The sequence below is a fragment of the Nyctibius grandis genome, chromosome 15 (assembly GCF_013368605.1).
Source record: "Nyctibius grandis isolate bNycGra1 chromosome 15, bNycGra1.pri, whole genome shotgun sequence".
NCBI lineage: Eukaryota > Metazoa > Chordata > Aves > Nyctibiiformes > Nyctibiidae > Nyctibius > Nyctibius grandis.
Window position 1 is genome coordinate 7180999 of NC_090672.1, and position 16060 is coordinate 7197058.

A 16060-nucleotide genomic window follows, 5' to 3' on the forward strand; every position below is an offset into this window, starting at 1 on the left:
CAGGGGGGGTCCTGGAGGGGTTTGTTTTCCAAATATACCCTTTAGTCAAAGGAAGGATGTTACCTGCCCCAGTTGTCTTGTGGCCCTCAGAGGGGAAAGCTGCTTGATTTTACTGGCTCTTTTCCTCCACACCCGGCAAGGACCCGTGCGGCTGGTTGTGTGCCAGGAGTCGGTGACTCTCCCAGGTACATTATGTCTAGAGCTGGTCGATATTGTTTTGATTAGACAGTTATTGTCAGAAAATGGCAGTTTATCAAACTTGAAGCTGTTTGTGGGAGGGGAGTGGTTTCAGTGAGCTGGCTTCAAAAAAATATTCATTGAAATACATTGTCTGAAGTATTTGAAACGTCCGTTTGAACAGTTGGGGGACAAAAACTCCCATGTTCTTTTTCATGCTGACTTTTATTTATGTGTTTTTTTATTTTGAGTTGATTTATGGTACAGAGCAAATGAATAAGGGGATAGGGACTGAAATGGAGGGGAGAGCTTTCAAAATTTTGGGAACAAAGTGTTTCAGTTCATCAGTTCTGAAACTCTGCATTCCTGTTTGGGATGGGAGGACAATTTCTATTCCCACAGGAGAGAAAAGCCACTTTCCTGCTGTATTGTAATGATGTCTAAGGAAAGATGCCTCAGACATGTTTGTGATTTCTCTAGAGCAGAAGCATCGCATAAACAGTCTTATTATCAACATACATTTATGGCTGCATGGAAACCCCATAGCTGGCATTCTCAGAAGTGTTTGAATCCCCACTGCCTGGCTGTGATCCCCTTAGGCAGGATCACAATCTCAGGCCACCTCTACTTTCATAAACAATTCCCTGTGGTGCTCGTGGCAGGGGTTCAGGCGGGTGCCCCATGGACTGACTGTAGCGATGTGTCCCTTGAAAGCGAAGCAGAGCTCTTGCAGGGGGCTCATGAGCTGCCCTGGGGACCCCCCGAGCAGGAGCCGGCTGCAGAAATCTTCTGAGTAATTTGCATCACCCCGTCTCAGCTGTCTAGGGATGGGTTGTTTCCTGAAGCAAAATAACTCCTCGATGTCAGCCGGGTCTGGCCGTTGTGTGCTTCCAGCAGACGCTCACCTCGCCTTCCCCTGGCAGAGCTCCAGGCTGCCCTGGACACCCTCCTCTTCTCCTGGCCGGGTGAAAGGGAAGATTTCCCTTCCTCTTTCAACCCATTTTGGCCATTAATCTTAGATTTTTGGATATTAATTCTCACCTCTTGTTCAGGAGACCCCACTCTTTCTTTTTTATTATGGGCACCCAATGTCTCAGATATTAGAAACTGTTTCCTGCGAGGGAAGTGAGAAGGAGTGGGGGGCCAGGCGGCTTTTTTGGGGTGAAGCAGGGGGAGATGGAAGGATCTGGTGCTGCTGTGGGTGCTGAGCATCACCACGCTGCACGGGCTGACCCATAGCCCTCCCGCACCGGTGCCGGGGTATTTGGGGCTCTCATGAGCCAGGTGGGGTGGGAGAGATGTGTCATGGGATGGGGGCGGTCACAGCCCTTCCCGTGGGTGCTGGGGGTCCTGGGAGAGTTGCAGCGTAAACACTGTTCCCCCCATGGCTCCCCACATCGCTCTCCACATCACCCAGCTGTGCCCTGCCAGTGCCTCCCATCTGGATTTATACATCCCGATAACCTCCAACCAGAAGGTGCTCGCGAAGTGCAAAGTTTCATTAATCCACGCTATTAACGATGTCCCTGCCGGGGCTGGCTGGGTTTCCTGTGTCAGCCCCGCGGGGAAGGGATGCCGCAGCTGCGGGAGGTGCCGGGCGCTGCTCACGCATCAAGGGACTTAACGGGGTTGTGCCTGTGGGGCCAGTTAGATTCGGCAGCACAGTCACAGAGGGGGAACAGAGGGTGGAAATCAGCCTTCAGGGCCCGGGTTAGCGGTGCTGATGGATGAGGAGGAAAGCTTCCAGGAACACGTTTCCTTTCCAGCAGAATCGCTGCGGTAACGATAACAGCACAGCCTGCCTCGGTGCTGGGGCACTCATGAGTGAGTTGGCATTTTTTCTGTGACTAATGTAGACTTTCAGCTATTTGAAATTGTCCTGAGGTGCAGCTTGATGTATAAGTTCTCGGCCTATTTATTACTTTGTGTCTGAGTGTTCCCATAGGTAGATGATTTTAAACCAGAGCTGCGTTTAATATCAGGAGCTGGAGCATTTGTGTTTTAGCTCTAGATCAGCGAGGAGGCGATTTGGGCTGTACGTCCAGTGAGTCTGGCAAACTCTAGCCAAGGGATCCGTTCCCCAGCGAGGATGATTGAGGTGTATAGGAAGTGTTCAACATCCCTTTTTTTCTTTTTTATTACTTTTTCTTTTCAATGTTGCTGTTGCCCCCTTTGCTATCCTCTGACCATTGCTGTGTTATCACAAGCTCCCACCGGTATCATTGCAAGTCCCCAAGGATTACACTACCACACTGAGCTAATATCAGACCAATTTGGGTCCCCATCTACCATCACACTGAGTTGGAGGAACTTGAGCTGCAAGGGCTTGGCCATCTGTGCCTGGAGACTTCAACCCTGAGAAAGAGAGAGTTGCATGCCCACATGGGCTTATCTGTTTATTTGCCGGTGTATATCTGTGAAGCCTTTGGTTGCTGTAGATTCTTAGGGCTCTGAAACACAATTGATCAAGTGTTGACCCTGCCCCTGAGCCATCCCCTCTCCCAGCTCCCATGGTGTTGGGTTGGGGTTGGGTCACCTCATGTCAAACCCTACAGCTTGTGCTGCAGCATGTGCCGTGGCATGGCAGCTCCTGGTCTGTTGTAGGAAGTTTTTGGCCAGCCATGAAGGTGTTGGATGTAAGTGGTGGGAGCAGTCAGCAGCACGCATTGCACGTTAGCTTCTGCTTGTGGTGTAGCTGCCGTGAACCTGCACATCTGGCCGTAACCCACCATGGTGTTCAGGCATCTAAAGCCACGGGTGGTGACGTGGGGATTTAGAAAAAGTATCCAAGTGAGTTAAATGCCAAACTACCCCTGAGAAGAATCCAGCACCCGGTGTGCGTAAGGTGTTTTGTGAACTGTGCCAGCCCACTGCCCTGCGGGGCACCTCAGCGCTGCCGACACAACCCTGTGGCCGTCTGCCAGCAGGATGCTGTCTCTCGATTTTAATGAAGCCCTTAAGTAGAAACACGCAGTTGCGGCCATGTGTTGGGGTTAAATGGGGAGAAGGGATCTGGTACTGCAGATTCAGCTCCTGTCTTTGCTGCTGACTGATCCTAAACAGACTACACCACCGGTTTTTGTCTTCTGCCATATGTTTTCCAATAATGCCCGCCCACCCGCCTGGGAAAGCGCAGCGCTGGGTGTCTGCAGGCATTGTTGGGAACCCTCCGTGAAATATGCTAGATAAACATGAAAGGTATTAATTTAGGTCTAAGATAACAGGAAGTCTGTTTGGCTTTTTTCATACCTCTAGTCTTAGATTGCCAGTCTGAGTTGCCACGATCGGGCCCTTCCTCAGTCACAGTGTTCGGGGCTTCCTGATAATGAGGTTTTTTGAGCCATTCCAGTAATAACACCTCAAATCTCTGCATTTGGAAATCTTAGCTTAAATCATTTGATGAGATAGTAAATAAAAAGACAGGCCCTAAAAGGATATTTATGTGAGAAAATGGTCCAAATTTCCCTTCTGCATAAGGAGAATTGGTTTGGAGGATGTGAAAGCGTTGAGGCTCGGTACACGCCACTTCCACAGAAACCTCCTGAGGTGGTACTAAAGCTGCGATTAACGTGAAGTCCACTTCTGGATTTACCTGCTCAATTTACAATGGGTGTATATAGACCTTAAATACTCTGATAGTATTTTTCTTCTCTCTCCTGGGCTTTGAGTGAGCTATTACCATTTTCTCGCTACACCGTTAGCGTCGGTATTCCTGCCCTTGTGGTATTGGCGCTTGTATTTCCAGGTGTAATTTTGGATGTGCCTAGCAAATGGAGATGTGCTCCTTACCATGTCCCTTTCCTCCTCTTCTTTCTCCAGCCAGAGGAGCTTACCAACGCCCTGGAGATCAGCAACATAGTCTTCACAAGCCTCTTTGCCCTGGAGATGCTGTTGAAAGTCCTCGTTTATGGTCCTTTTGGCTACATTAAGAATCCATACAACATCTTTGATGGCATCATCGTGGTGATTAGGTACAAACCTAGAGCTTGCTTTATGCGTGTTTCCCCTCATTTGGCTGTTTAATTAAACAGAATGTAATGGAGAGTGGGCATAAATACCTTCCTATGACACTTTGTACTTCCCTGTTTAAATTAATGCACTTAGACACAATTGCTAATATGTATCTTGGGGTTATTTTATGATCATTTTAGAGAGAGGTCCAAGCAGAAAACGATCAGTCCCAATGTCCTGGGGAAGTCTCGGATCCAAATGGTAGAAGCAGTGCCCGATTAAGTAGCTGTCTGGTTTTTTGGCATGTGCAAAGGCTGTAATTGCCCCTGCAGCTGCAGCCACTGATTTGCAGGCGTGGCTTTGACACTCTAGTGGGGCTCTGCTCTTTGCAAGCCTGGATGGAGACCAGCTCACCAGGACATTGGCAGTGCATCTCTGCCCGCTTTCCATCCCTCTTCTCTCTGAATTTCACCCTCCCTTTGCTTCCTCTCCTCATGCCTTTGCGTTAGGCTTTGTCTTCTCATCCTGCAATGACATTTTTTTTCCCTCCCTCAGTGTGTGGGAGATAGTGGGCCAGCAAGGCGGGGGGCTCTCGGTCCTGCGGACCTTTCGGCTCATGCGAGTTTTGAAGCTGGTCCGCTTCATGCCAGCCCTCCAGCGCCAACTTGTAGTCCTCATGAAGACCATGGACAACGTGGCCACGTTCTGCATGTTGCTGATGCTCTTCATCTTCATCTTTAGGTGAGTGTTTCCAATTCCCAGTCCTGAGGTTGCTCTGGGATTTTTTTAGGTGGGATCTCATGGCGAGGTGAGGAGACGTAAGAGTCCATACCAGAGCACGGCTGAGCTGAACAGTCCCAGAAACAGCATTGCTGGCCAGCGCTGGCGATGGCTTGCTGCCCTGACTAAATTCTCTTAACTCTGGCCAAACGAGACATCTGTCTTTGCAAGATGATTTACAAGGAAAATCTTTCAGCTGGATGATTCCTTGACATCACCCCAAGACAGCAGTCCCATTACTCACTGACTAACAGAAAGCCTGGTGCTAAAAATATTGCCAAGGAGAGGGTGATGTTCCTAAATTAAAGGCAGCCATGGCGGTGCTTGTGCTCTTGCATGGCCTCTTCTTCTGAGAAGTGAGGTTCTGCAGTGGAAATGTTAGAAATAGGCTTGGCGTAGCCCTGAATTTTTGGATTTTGGTCTAGATTTTGAGAAGAACCTGTCTCCCTGTAACGGGCAGCTCTGGTGTTCTAGGAATCCAGGCACTGGGAAGGCTGAAGAAAGCTGGTCCCTTTCATGGAATAATGTCCCTTCTCTCAGTGAGAAGTTTCACTCCAAAGCCACCATTTGTAGCCATGGTGCTCAGTAGAGCTGTAAATAATTTTAGTATTCAGGTTACTGTCCGAGAGCAGGGGAAAACAAATTATCCTTTTAGTATCAATCTCAAATGAAAGGTATTTTGTTTTCCTGTCAAAATTGAAAAAGCTGGTTTGGGTCCCCTTGATATGTCTCATTCAGGCATTTCACAGAAACCCTTTCTGTCTTCCTAATCCAATTCAAGTATATTTTGCTAAAAATGTGTCATTGCAAAACAGAAAGTCAAAACATTTTGTTTAGAAAATGATGAAACAAAATGTTTTGACTTAAAAAAAAACCACAAACAAAGCAGAAGAAAAAGAAGGAGCGGGCGTACTTTTTGGTTGAAACTCTTTGACAGATTTGACCCAAATTCACAACTGGTTTGCGTGATCTCGAGGCATATTTTTCAGGGAAGGAATGATTCATCTTTAAAAAAAAAAAAAAATAAAAGAATTGCCCAAGTGAAATCAGGAGACACAGTCAGCCCTCCTGTATGAGGATTAGTTTTTAAGAGGAGACCAATGTTGTTTCCTGTTGAGCCCCTCCTTTCCCTCCTGTGCAGCATCCTGGGAATGCACCTCTTTGGCTGTAAGTTTGCTTCGGAGCGAGACGGCGACACGCTGCCCGACAGGAAGAACTTCGACTCCTTGCTCTGGGCCATCGTCACCGTTTTCCAGGTACAAAATGGAAAATGCCAAAACTCCTGTGCGTTTTGGGGCCACAGGGGCTGGGGTTGTTTTCCAAAGCATCTGACAGAGCTTAGTGAAGCTCTCCCTTTGCCATGGAAGGGAGAGGTCCCAAAACCACAGAAGGTTTCAGACTATTTTCAAGGATAAAGCTAATGAGGAGGGGCTGCTGAGGTGGGAGGCTCTTGCATTTGCAGGGTATGGGCTGGGTGGGTGAGAGTAAGCACAGAAGGTGGACATGGAGAGGAGGAGGTCGGGACCATTTGCAATGGTATTTTGACTAAGAACAGAATCCCGTTTAAGCTCGTAATTGATACGTGCAGATTTTTGTTCTAGCAGCTCTGACCTCTGTAACTGCAGGATTTATGAAGGACTTTTAGCTGTTATGGCCGACCAAAGGAAAGGTCCGACCCACGCGTTACTGCACTCCCTTACGGCTGAACGTGTCCCTTGGTGCGGGTGGGAGTCGGGGGGGTTTGGGCAGGGTCCTTACTGGTAGCATGGGAGTCACAGTCGCTTCGGTCCTGTCTCTTCTCTGGCTCAGAAGGTGGCTTGGACCCAATTTGTCCTCCTGCGGTCATAGCTATGGCAGATACCCCAAAAGCTGGGTGCTTGTCTGGCCCATCCAGAGCACAGATACCCAGCCAGGCTTGGGCAAAACAGCACATAAGCCTCTGGTATCTCCATCCATGATACCCTTCCTCTGCAGATTTTGACCCAGGAAGACTGGAACAAGGTCCTTTACAACGGCATGGCATCGACCTCCTCCTGGGCTGCTCTCTACTTCATCGCTCTCATGACATTTGGGAATTACGTTCTCTTTAACCTGCTGGTGGCCATCCTGGTAGAGGGTTTCCAGACAGAGGTAATGTCCTCCTGCTCGTGCCTTTGCTTTCTTCTAAAACTTCAGGGCCTCCATATCCTGGAATTTGATTTCTGAGATGGACAGCAATACTTTTACAAGAGTGGTACATGAAAATAGTGGGGGAAAATATTAGGTCATCTTTCTGTAGATGTAGATGTGGTGCTTAGGGACATGGTTTAGTGGTGGACTTGGTAGTGGTAGGTTAACGGTGGGACTTGATGATCTTAAAGGTCCTTTCCAACCAAAATGATTCTGTGATTCTTTTTTTTTTTTTTTCCTGCCTTCTTTTCCTTAGCCACGGTGCAATTTAATACAGCAAGTCCTCTAAACGAAGGGCTTAAATTAAAAGCATTGTTAGCATTAATGCAGGAGTGGGAATTCAGCGGTGAGTCAGGCACTGCGGATGGGATCGCTGCTGTGACAGTGTCTTTGAAACAGTTCTCACTGTGTTTGTCAGCCAGGTTAAAAGCCCCTCCTGAAAACTTATGCAGGCTGGTAAGAGATTAGTGACACGATTATCTTTTCTGATGGTATGTGTTCATGGAGCTCTTGCCATTTCCAGCCCTGCAATGCTCTGCACATTTTAAAGTACCTGATTTCTGGTCTCTGTCAGCTGCTTCCTTGGGCTGGGAACTTCCATGAGACATCCCGGATTGCTGGAGGCTTTTATGGAAGGGCAGGGGGACACTTAGATTTGAACTCAACCTTTTTTTTCATCCTACTGCCTTCCTAACTGTCCAACTCAGAGCAAGTGAGCTCCAGAGTGAGGGACCTGCGATGCCCACCCGCTCTCTGCAAAAATTGTCCAACTGTCCAAGAACATCAGTAAGGGGAGGGGACCTTTACACCCTGCCCAGGGGGTTGGAGAGGTAAAGATAACCTAAACCTGCTCCCTGGGATCTGTTTGTATAGGCTGTGATTTTAAACGCTGTCTCTGATTTTTATAAGCATTCTGGGGTGACTAAATATTATTTAAGATTTGTTGCTTGTGTATCATAATGTCCTGCCACCCTATGAACAACTATGCACAGAGCCATTTCTATTATTATTTTTGGAGCACAGTTTAGAGTTAAATTAATGGAAACGTACCAGGAGATAGCAAGAAGAATTTTTTTTTATTATTTTTTGTATCATCTCTCTCCATGTTGGTGCTTTTCTTTTTTAATTGTTATTGTTGTAGCTGTTTCTGTCTGTAACGCCCCCCACCTCTCAGCCAAAGGGGAGGTCACTGCCAGGTTCTCCTGAATAGCACAATGTTCCCTTGCCTGAGCGAGAAGAGGTAAAAAGCTCCTTGTCTGTTTGTGATGACGGCTTCGAAACCAAACCTTTGTTCAGCCCAGCAAATTGATTCTCTGAAGGTCACCAAAGTGGGAGATCACCTGCTGCACCCGCTCCGTAAAGAAAAGGACACAGCCTTTAAATGCAGCAGCCCCTTTTCCAAGCCCTGGTCCTTGGGGGAGGCTGACACCTCTGGTCCTTGGCTCAGCCTGGTTTTTCATGCTAGAGCATCCCCGTGCTCGCCCGCCGGCATGCCCCCGCTCCTGCACACCCAGCCGCCCGCGCCTGTTTCCCTGGGCAGCAGCTTATCCCGCGCTCGCTTTGCGGCCAGCTGGTACCACGGCGAACTCCCCGTGAATTCATGCCCTGGCTTCACGCACTGCAATTTTATTCCAGTCGGCATGTCCTTGAGGGTTCGTCTTCCCTGGAGTCCGAGGAACCGCCTGCAGCATCCCCCCAGATTTGCTTTCAGCTGGTTTTTGCAGCAGGGCTGCCCCATCGCCTGCCCCTGCTTCTCCTCTGCCGGGGCAGCGCTGGGCTCATCTAAGCCAGCTCCAGGATTTCCACGTAAGCTTCAAATGTGCTTTAACTGCAGAGTGAAAAAAAAAACAAAAAACAAAAAACAAACAAACCAAACCTTAACAGCATAAATTGGGGAGTAACTTCTCATCCAGGAAAGCTCTGGGACAGTCTGAAGCCAGTGATGCTCACACCAGTATCGAGAGGCGAGCGCAGGGACCAGGACCCAGCGCAGCCTCCAAAGATCAAACCCTCTCGGGCTCCTTCTGCCCAACCGCAGCAATTTCAGTGAACTCACACCAGATTTCTGTAATTTGTGGCTCTGATTACAGTGCTATTTTATATCCCAGGCTTTGATGATGGCATTTTAATAATAATCTTCCACATCTTTGTTATTCCGAGTTCTCCACGTTCCTCCAGTAAATTGCAATGGGATCAAGAGATCCCTAGGCTCAGCCCAAGTTTCCCGTGGCAGACGGGGAGCAAATGTCTGCTGGAGGTCAGAAGCCAGGTCTGGCCTTGCTGGTTTATGTTTACTCAGCTTTGCTGGTGTGTAGCTTTGCAAACAGATCTTATTCTGGTTTCTGCTAGCCAGCACACAAAGGATCCTCTCCTAAGCAGAATTAATAAAGAGATCATCTCTCACTGCAAACAAACCCCAGCATCTCCCTCCTGTGATTGCACTTGACCCTTCTTCTGAGTTGGGTTTGTTGGGTTTTTTTTCCATTCTCCTTCAGATTTCTGGGCTGAAACACAATCCCAGAGCTGCTGCCTTTATCTCTCTGGTCCTTGAGTGCCTTTCCTCAATCTGCAAGCACCTCGTTAATTTTAGTGCATGGCTTTGCAGCCCCAGTTGCTAGGCAGCAGATGTATATAAGCAGTTGAGAAACAAAAAGGACCTGTTCCAAACTTTAAATACGGAGCAATAGATTTTGCAGGGTTGAGTTTCTTTTTTTTTTTTTCCCCCCTTTTCTTTTTTATTTGGTAACCTGCCTCTCTCTTGCAAGAGGGGCCCGCAGGACTTTATGCAACGTGGTTATTTTTGACCGTGTGTTCTCTGATTTAACTCAAGCCTGGCGTTAGTGCGGAGAAGGTGAGCAGGGGACTCCGTTTGATCGAGCTGCTGGTTTGAAATTGCTGCCTGACCTCTCGGGTCCCTGCCCTGAGGGACTTCTCTCTGAAGCAAGCGATGACTCCTCTTTGTCAGGCATAAAGCTCTTCTCCCAAGGGACTTCCTAATAATCTTATCTCCAAAGTGTATTCTTCCATTGGTAATCCTTCCGGTTTCATGTCCCCTTGTCCCTGGCTGCCCTCGCTCGTGGGTTTGTTCCTTCCCCTCCTTCGTGCCGCCCTTCCTTCCCTGGACCCTCCTCCAGCACATCCATCCTTTCCTCTGCAGGAGGATGTTACCTGCTCTCTGGATGTAGCATCCTTGGTGAAACCAGGACTTTGACTTCTTATGGGCCTCAACCAGAGGGATCAGGCCCTTCTCCCACCCACAGGGGTTTTGGATAGTGTTTTTCTTGCATCCCTTACCCTTTGCATTCCTATCAGTTTCAGTGGGATTTTCCTTGTGAAGGAAAAGTGTTTCCATGTTTTCTCTTTTGATGGTTTTTCCATGTCTCTGTTTACAACCCAAGACTTTAAATTAAGTGTCCATTACATCACTAGCAAGACACTGTTGGCCCATCCAGATCCCGAAGTTGATCAGTCTTTCTTAAACTCTTCATCCCAGCCTAGAGTGGGACGAGTTTTGCATCCCACTTAGCAACCGGAGGAAAGATCCATTGCCCTGTGGGCAAGAAGTTCAGCCAGTGGGACAACCTGTGCCCTCGTGCTGCAGTGTGTAACCTCCTGCAGCCCCACGGGACGGGACCAGGCACGGCCACGCTGCCCAAAGTGTGCTGAGGAGCATTGGAAGAGCGACCCCTGAGGAAGGGGAAACACAATGAGGTCAAAAATGATGTATGCTTTCCGAGTGGGTAGGGAAAGACCGGCTTCTGGTGCTGTGAAGAGATGCTGGAGCCACTCGTGTGGCAAAGCCTCCCCAGGATGGGGCTGTACCCCTCTGCCCACAGACTCCTGCCGTGTTTGGGCACCCCGCTGATTTAAATGGGTGTCTCCACTAATGGGGGCGAGGAGGAATCTGAACTCGCAGCAGGTTCTAGTGGTTTTCCTTAACTTAGGTATTTCACCTGGCTGTAAGATGACTGATATTGTGTTAATCAAACATTCATTAAAGGCTTCCATTGCTGCTTAATGAAGGCATAATAAATAAAGATCCTATTATGCAGCTGCGAAAAAAAATAATAATCATGTTTTCAATAATTAGCTGGTGTTTCATTAGCACAATTATCACTCAGGAGCTGAAGCAAGCTCTGTTTGAAACACTTAATTTAAAGGTAAGGCTGGTCCGTTCGAAGGGCTTCGCTCCATCTGAGATCTTCCACCCCCTCCCTGCGTCGAGCAGTGGGTGCCCCAGCCCCGCTCTCCATCGCGGCCGCACGCTGCCCTTCTCCCCTTCCCATTCCCTGCCTTTTCTCGTGTGTCTTTTGTTTCCCCTCTCAGTCCCACTGTTGAAACTGTGACAATTGAACCCCTCCTTCCCCTTCCTCCCCCTTCCCTCCCCCCGTTTCTCCTTCAGGAGATCTCCAAGCGCGAAGATGCGAGTGGGCAGTTAAGCTGTATTCAGCTGCCTGTCGACTCCTCGGGGGTACGTACACAGCACATCCCACCGCCCGCCGTGGTTGTCTCTCTCATGGTGCCTGGTCACACGCCGTGGTGCTGTTCTCATCGTAGTAGCTATCATTCTTTTGGGGTTTGTTTGGGTGTTTTGGGGTTGTGGTTTTTTCCCCTTTCTTTTCTGTCATCCTCATTGTCTAGTCAGCCTTGATTTTAAGTCCCTTCCTTCTCTGGGGGACCCAGGTAAATTAAGGTGGGTGCTTCAGGGTGGCTGATGTGGCTCCAGCCCTGGCTCTTGCTGACCCCTTCCTGAACGCCTGTCCTGGGGAAGGCTCCCCATGGGGCTGTCACAGCCCCTCCACAGCACAGTCACATCCAGGGGACCTCCCTAGGGATGCGGGTGGTGATGCTGACTGCTGGACACGCCTGCCAAGCGCTCCCTCCATCACCTTAGGCGGAGGGAGGTGCCCGGGAGCAAAGAGACCTGGAATCAAGCCTGTTTGTGGACATGTGTGTGTGGGAGCCCCGTGCTCGGCAGGACGGGGTAGGACGGTGGCAGCTGTGCTGTGGTGTGTCCCAGAAGGGCTGGCTGGGATGCTGGGATTGCCGGCGAGATGCCATGTTCCAGCGCAGGTCAGGATGTGAAATGGTCCCGTTCAGGTCTGAGGAAGCCGTGGATCTCCGAAGTGCAGCACACCCCAAACCTTACTCTTCTGCCAACCTCATCTTTCCCTTCACCCATCCCTTCCCTTTCTGTCCTCTCTGAGAAGTCTGGCCTTTCCCACAGCGCAAAAGCCGTTTCCCATCATATCCCAGTGTGTCAGTCCCCTTCGGTACAGGCTGGTTTAGCCGTTGTACTGTCTGGTCCATCTTGACATACCCTCGTTTCCCAAAAGGATTTTAACTCCCTGTTCTCTTATAACCACTTTTCTATCCAGAAAGGCAAACTGGGAGTGCAAGAACAGGTAACGGGCAGCGGCCCTGGCTGCGAGATGCTTGCCTGCACCATACTGAGTCTGGCACGTGGTGTTTCGGAGGGGATGCTTTCTGCCCTCCAGATGTGGGGTTTGGTGCTGGGGACGGGGGTGGGAAGTCCCCACGTAGCGCTGCTTTTCCATCTTGGCACACATCTCATCGTGCACCCTAAAACTTTCCTTTGGGCTGTTAAAGAGCACACCAGGAATACAAATCATGTAAAATTCTTCCCATTATTTATTCCTTTTTAATAAGCCATTAGGGAGAATGAGTAATTCCTGGCAGGCCTGCAGACAGGCTGAGCCGGGAGCGTACCTGGAGCCAGCTGGAGCCCCTGTTCGTACAGAGGCACCGTTTTGACTCCAGTGAAGTTCAGGCCAGCCCGACTTTACTGCTCCCCCTTGCAAGGTGCATTCCTGACCTTCCCAGTCTGCGTCCTGCAGGAGGGGCTTCCCTGAATAGCACAGAAGCCCTGAATCCTCACGAGGGGAAGTTATGAGCCAACACTTCACATCACGTGCTCTTTTGCCTTAAAAATATGTGTCTGGGAGTGTCCAGTGTGCCTGGAAAAAATCCTCTTAGTGAGAAATCCCCTGTTTAGGGACCCCATGGTGGGAGTATTAGGGCTCATCCCTCTGGGGTTTTGCTGAACAAAGAGGTTGCAGGGCACTGGACCTTGTGTCGGATGCCATCACTTCCCCCCATCCCATGCTGGGGCCCTGTCTGGGTTTTTACAACGAAGCGGTACCCGAGCACCAAACCTCCGCAGCGCTGGCCAGGGCTCCTGGGGACGCAGCTTAGCCTTGGTGGGGTTTTCTGGGGCTCCTGGTCTCTCCCAGCTGAAGTGAGGGTCTGCTTGGCTTCTTTCATCCCAGCATCCTCCCTCCCTTCCCATCTCTCCTCCCTCCTGACATACATCGCGACGGGGCTTGGTGTCCTTTGCCAGAGCAGTGGTTTCAGCCGCGAATCCTCCTCTTTTGGATGGGCGTCGTTCTGGCGAGCACCATTGCCCGTCGGGTGTATCCTGACTATACCACACCCTAAGCGCCTTTCTGCAGTGCCAATGGACAGAATCAGGGGGGCGCACAGGGACGTCCCTAATCGGGTCCGTGCCGCGAGACCGAGTGAGAGCCCGGGCACCACACTGCGAGCAATGGTAAACCTCTTCTCTCTTCTCCCAAGGACAGACCCGTGTCAAAGCGGGCAGCTCTTGCTCAACCCCCGGTGTTCAAAATAATGCAGCAGGATTTAAAAACACAAAACGATACAGCGTAAATCACCAGAACTTCTGCTTCTGTTGTGTGGTGCAGCTGGGAGGGGAACAGCCACCCATGGCAGTCGCTATCAGGTTCTGCCACCTGGATCCTCTCTGCACTGGTGGGGCGTCCATCGGCACATGCCCATCAGCTGCATTGGAGAGTCGGGGTCCCTTGTGCCCCTTCTGAATCCTGGATTGTTTCATCAAAGCATCACTAGAAAGAGCCACACACAGGGAGTTTTAAGCCATAGTGTATAATTAAGAGAGATGCGTAGGGTCAATTTTTGTCCCAAAATTGCTCATCGGATATCTGTCCTTCCCTAATACTTGCCCAGTGTGCAATTCCAGCAGCACAAATTAAGCAATAGGGTTTTTTTCTGATCCCTTTCTGGGACCGTGTTTGGAGCCAGAGGCAGTCTATTTTCCTCGTAGGAGGTTAATTAGTCTGTGGTATAAATATGTGCATGCGTCATTTTGTGAAAGGTGATGTTGCATCGTGGTACGAAATTCCGTGGATCTGTAGGTGTGGTGTTGGAGATGGGAATCCGTTTTTTCAGAGGGGTGTCCATGCACTGTGGCCCTTCGCCCTCCTTGCTGAAGCCCTCTGTTTTGCTCCAGGGTGATGCTTCCAAGTCCGATTCCGAGGGGGATCTCTTCCCCCGCAGCCTGGAAGAGGAGGGAGGACTTAAGAAAAACTTGTCGAATCCAGCCTGTGAGTAACAACCCCGGGAGGACGGGCTTTTCTGCAGAAACCTCGCTTTGCTCTGAAAACAATGTGTCCCAGAGGGAAGAGCTCTCCTAGAGAGAACGGCATAGTCCAAGCCGTGGCACACTTGACCGAGGCCAGCAGGCTTCGGGGGTGGGGCTGGATTGTGGGATGCAGAGAGAGACATGGTGGTATTCAGGCCGTAAACTCCCCACTGAGCCCAAGGTCTGGGCTTTTGGGGTCTCTCTGCAGGGGCACAGGCAGAGGAGCCACAGAGAAGGAGGATGGAGGGAGCCCGGCACGGGCAGGAAGTTCCCAGGGTTGGAACAGATGGGTGTTGGTAATCAAGGGTTGAGGGGCAGCAGATGACAATGTGCATCTGCTCTCTTCTCTCGTTGGTACCTGATCCTGTTGGCACCTGATCCCATTCCTGGTTTACATCCCACTGCTCCCCTGCAGGCTAAAGGATGGGCTCTCAGCTCTCCAGAAGGGCTTTTTGACCCCCATCCTCTTGATGCTTGGAGGAGAGCCCTCCCTGCGTGGCTGCTTTGCCTGCCTGGGAGCAGGTTGTAGATGTGCCCCTCAAGGTGTGACATCTAAAACCCACTTATGTCTTCCAGTGATGGCCCTGAGCAACCACCCGGAGCTGAAGAAGAGCCTGACCCCACCGCTCATCATACACACCGCTGCCACACCGATGCCCATGCCCAAGAGCACCATGTTTGGAGATGCAGCACAGGGCTACGAGTCCCGCCGGGCCAGTGGCATCTCCATGGACCCTGCTGCCTATGAGCTCAAGTCCCCGGTACTCATGTCACCTCCTCCTGCAGATGCTGAGCGGGTGTCTGTTGGGCTTACGGGACTGTCTGTCCATCCATCTGCCCCAGCTGGCGCAGCAGCAGCCCGGCGTGGGGTGAGTGGCGCGGGGCTGATGGTCTCCCTGTCCTTCCCGCAGCCCAGCGCCCGCAGCTCCCCGCACAGCCCCTGGAGTGCCAGCAGCAGCTGGAACAGCCGCCGCTCCAGCTGGAACAGCATCGGCCGAGCCCCCAGCCTCAAGCGTCGGAGTCAGAGCGGCGAGCGCAGATCCCTCCTCTCCGGAGAGGGGAAGGAGAGCTCGGAGGAAGGGGAGAGCTCGGATGAGGAGCACTCCAGCCGAGCCGGCAGCTTCAACGGCTCTTTGCCTCATCGCATGGAGTCACTGGAAACAAAAGGCTCCTTCGACCTCCAGGATACTCTGCAGGTGCCTTCCCTGTACCGGACCAGCAGCATGCACAGCAGCCGGACCTCCACCTCTGAGCACCAGGACTGCAACGGGAAGACCTCTCCGGGTCTGCTGCTGCACCAGCTCCACCTGGATGACCCCCGACAGGACTGTGATGACGGCGATGATGAAGGCAACATGGTAAGGAAATGCCAAGCGCTCATTTTGGGCTTTTTTCCTTGTTAAAGTGATGCTTGTACCTCTCTCAGGAGTGCACAAGTGAGTGCGAAGCAACGGCCCGTTGCAGGGACCAGGTCTCACCATCACCACCAGACCAGACGGAGAGTCACCCAGAAGAGCCCTAGAAGGTCTCTGGGCTGTGGGTGCTATCAGAAATGGGGTT

The 16060-nt window shown here is 50.7% G+C and overlaps 1 protein-coding gene across 1 annotated transcript in view; it reads left to right on the top strand.

Moving 5' to 3' along the window:
• The window catches only part of CACNA1G (calcium voltage-gated channel subunit alpha1 G), a 146132-nt gene that overhangs the window by 77216 nt on the left and 52856 nt on the right, over window positions 1–16060 (top strand). The window contains exons 11-19 of the mRNA XM_068413461.1: window positions 3997–4148; window positions 4684–4869; window positions 6050–6164; window positions 6883–7038; window positions 11480–11548; window positions 12456–12482; window positions 14369–14462; window positions 15077–15261; window positions 15412–15858. Coding sequence (XP_068269562.1) covers window positions 3997–4148; window positions 4684–4869; window positions 6050–6164; window positions 6883–7038; window positions 11480–11548; window positions 12456–12482; window positions 14369–14462; window positions 15077–15261; window positions 15412–15858 — 1431 coding nt within the window. The remainder of the gene's footprint in view (window positions 1–3996; window positions 4149–4683; window positions 4870–6049; window positions 6165–6882; window positions 7039–11479; window positions 11549–12455; window positions 12483–14368; window positions 14463–15076; window positions 15262–15411; window positions 15859–16060) is intronic.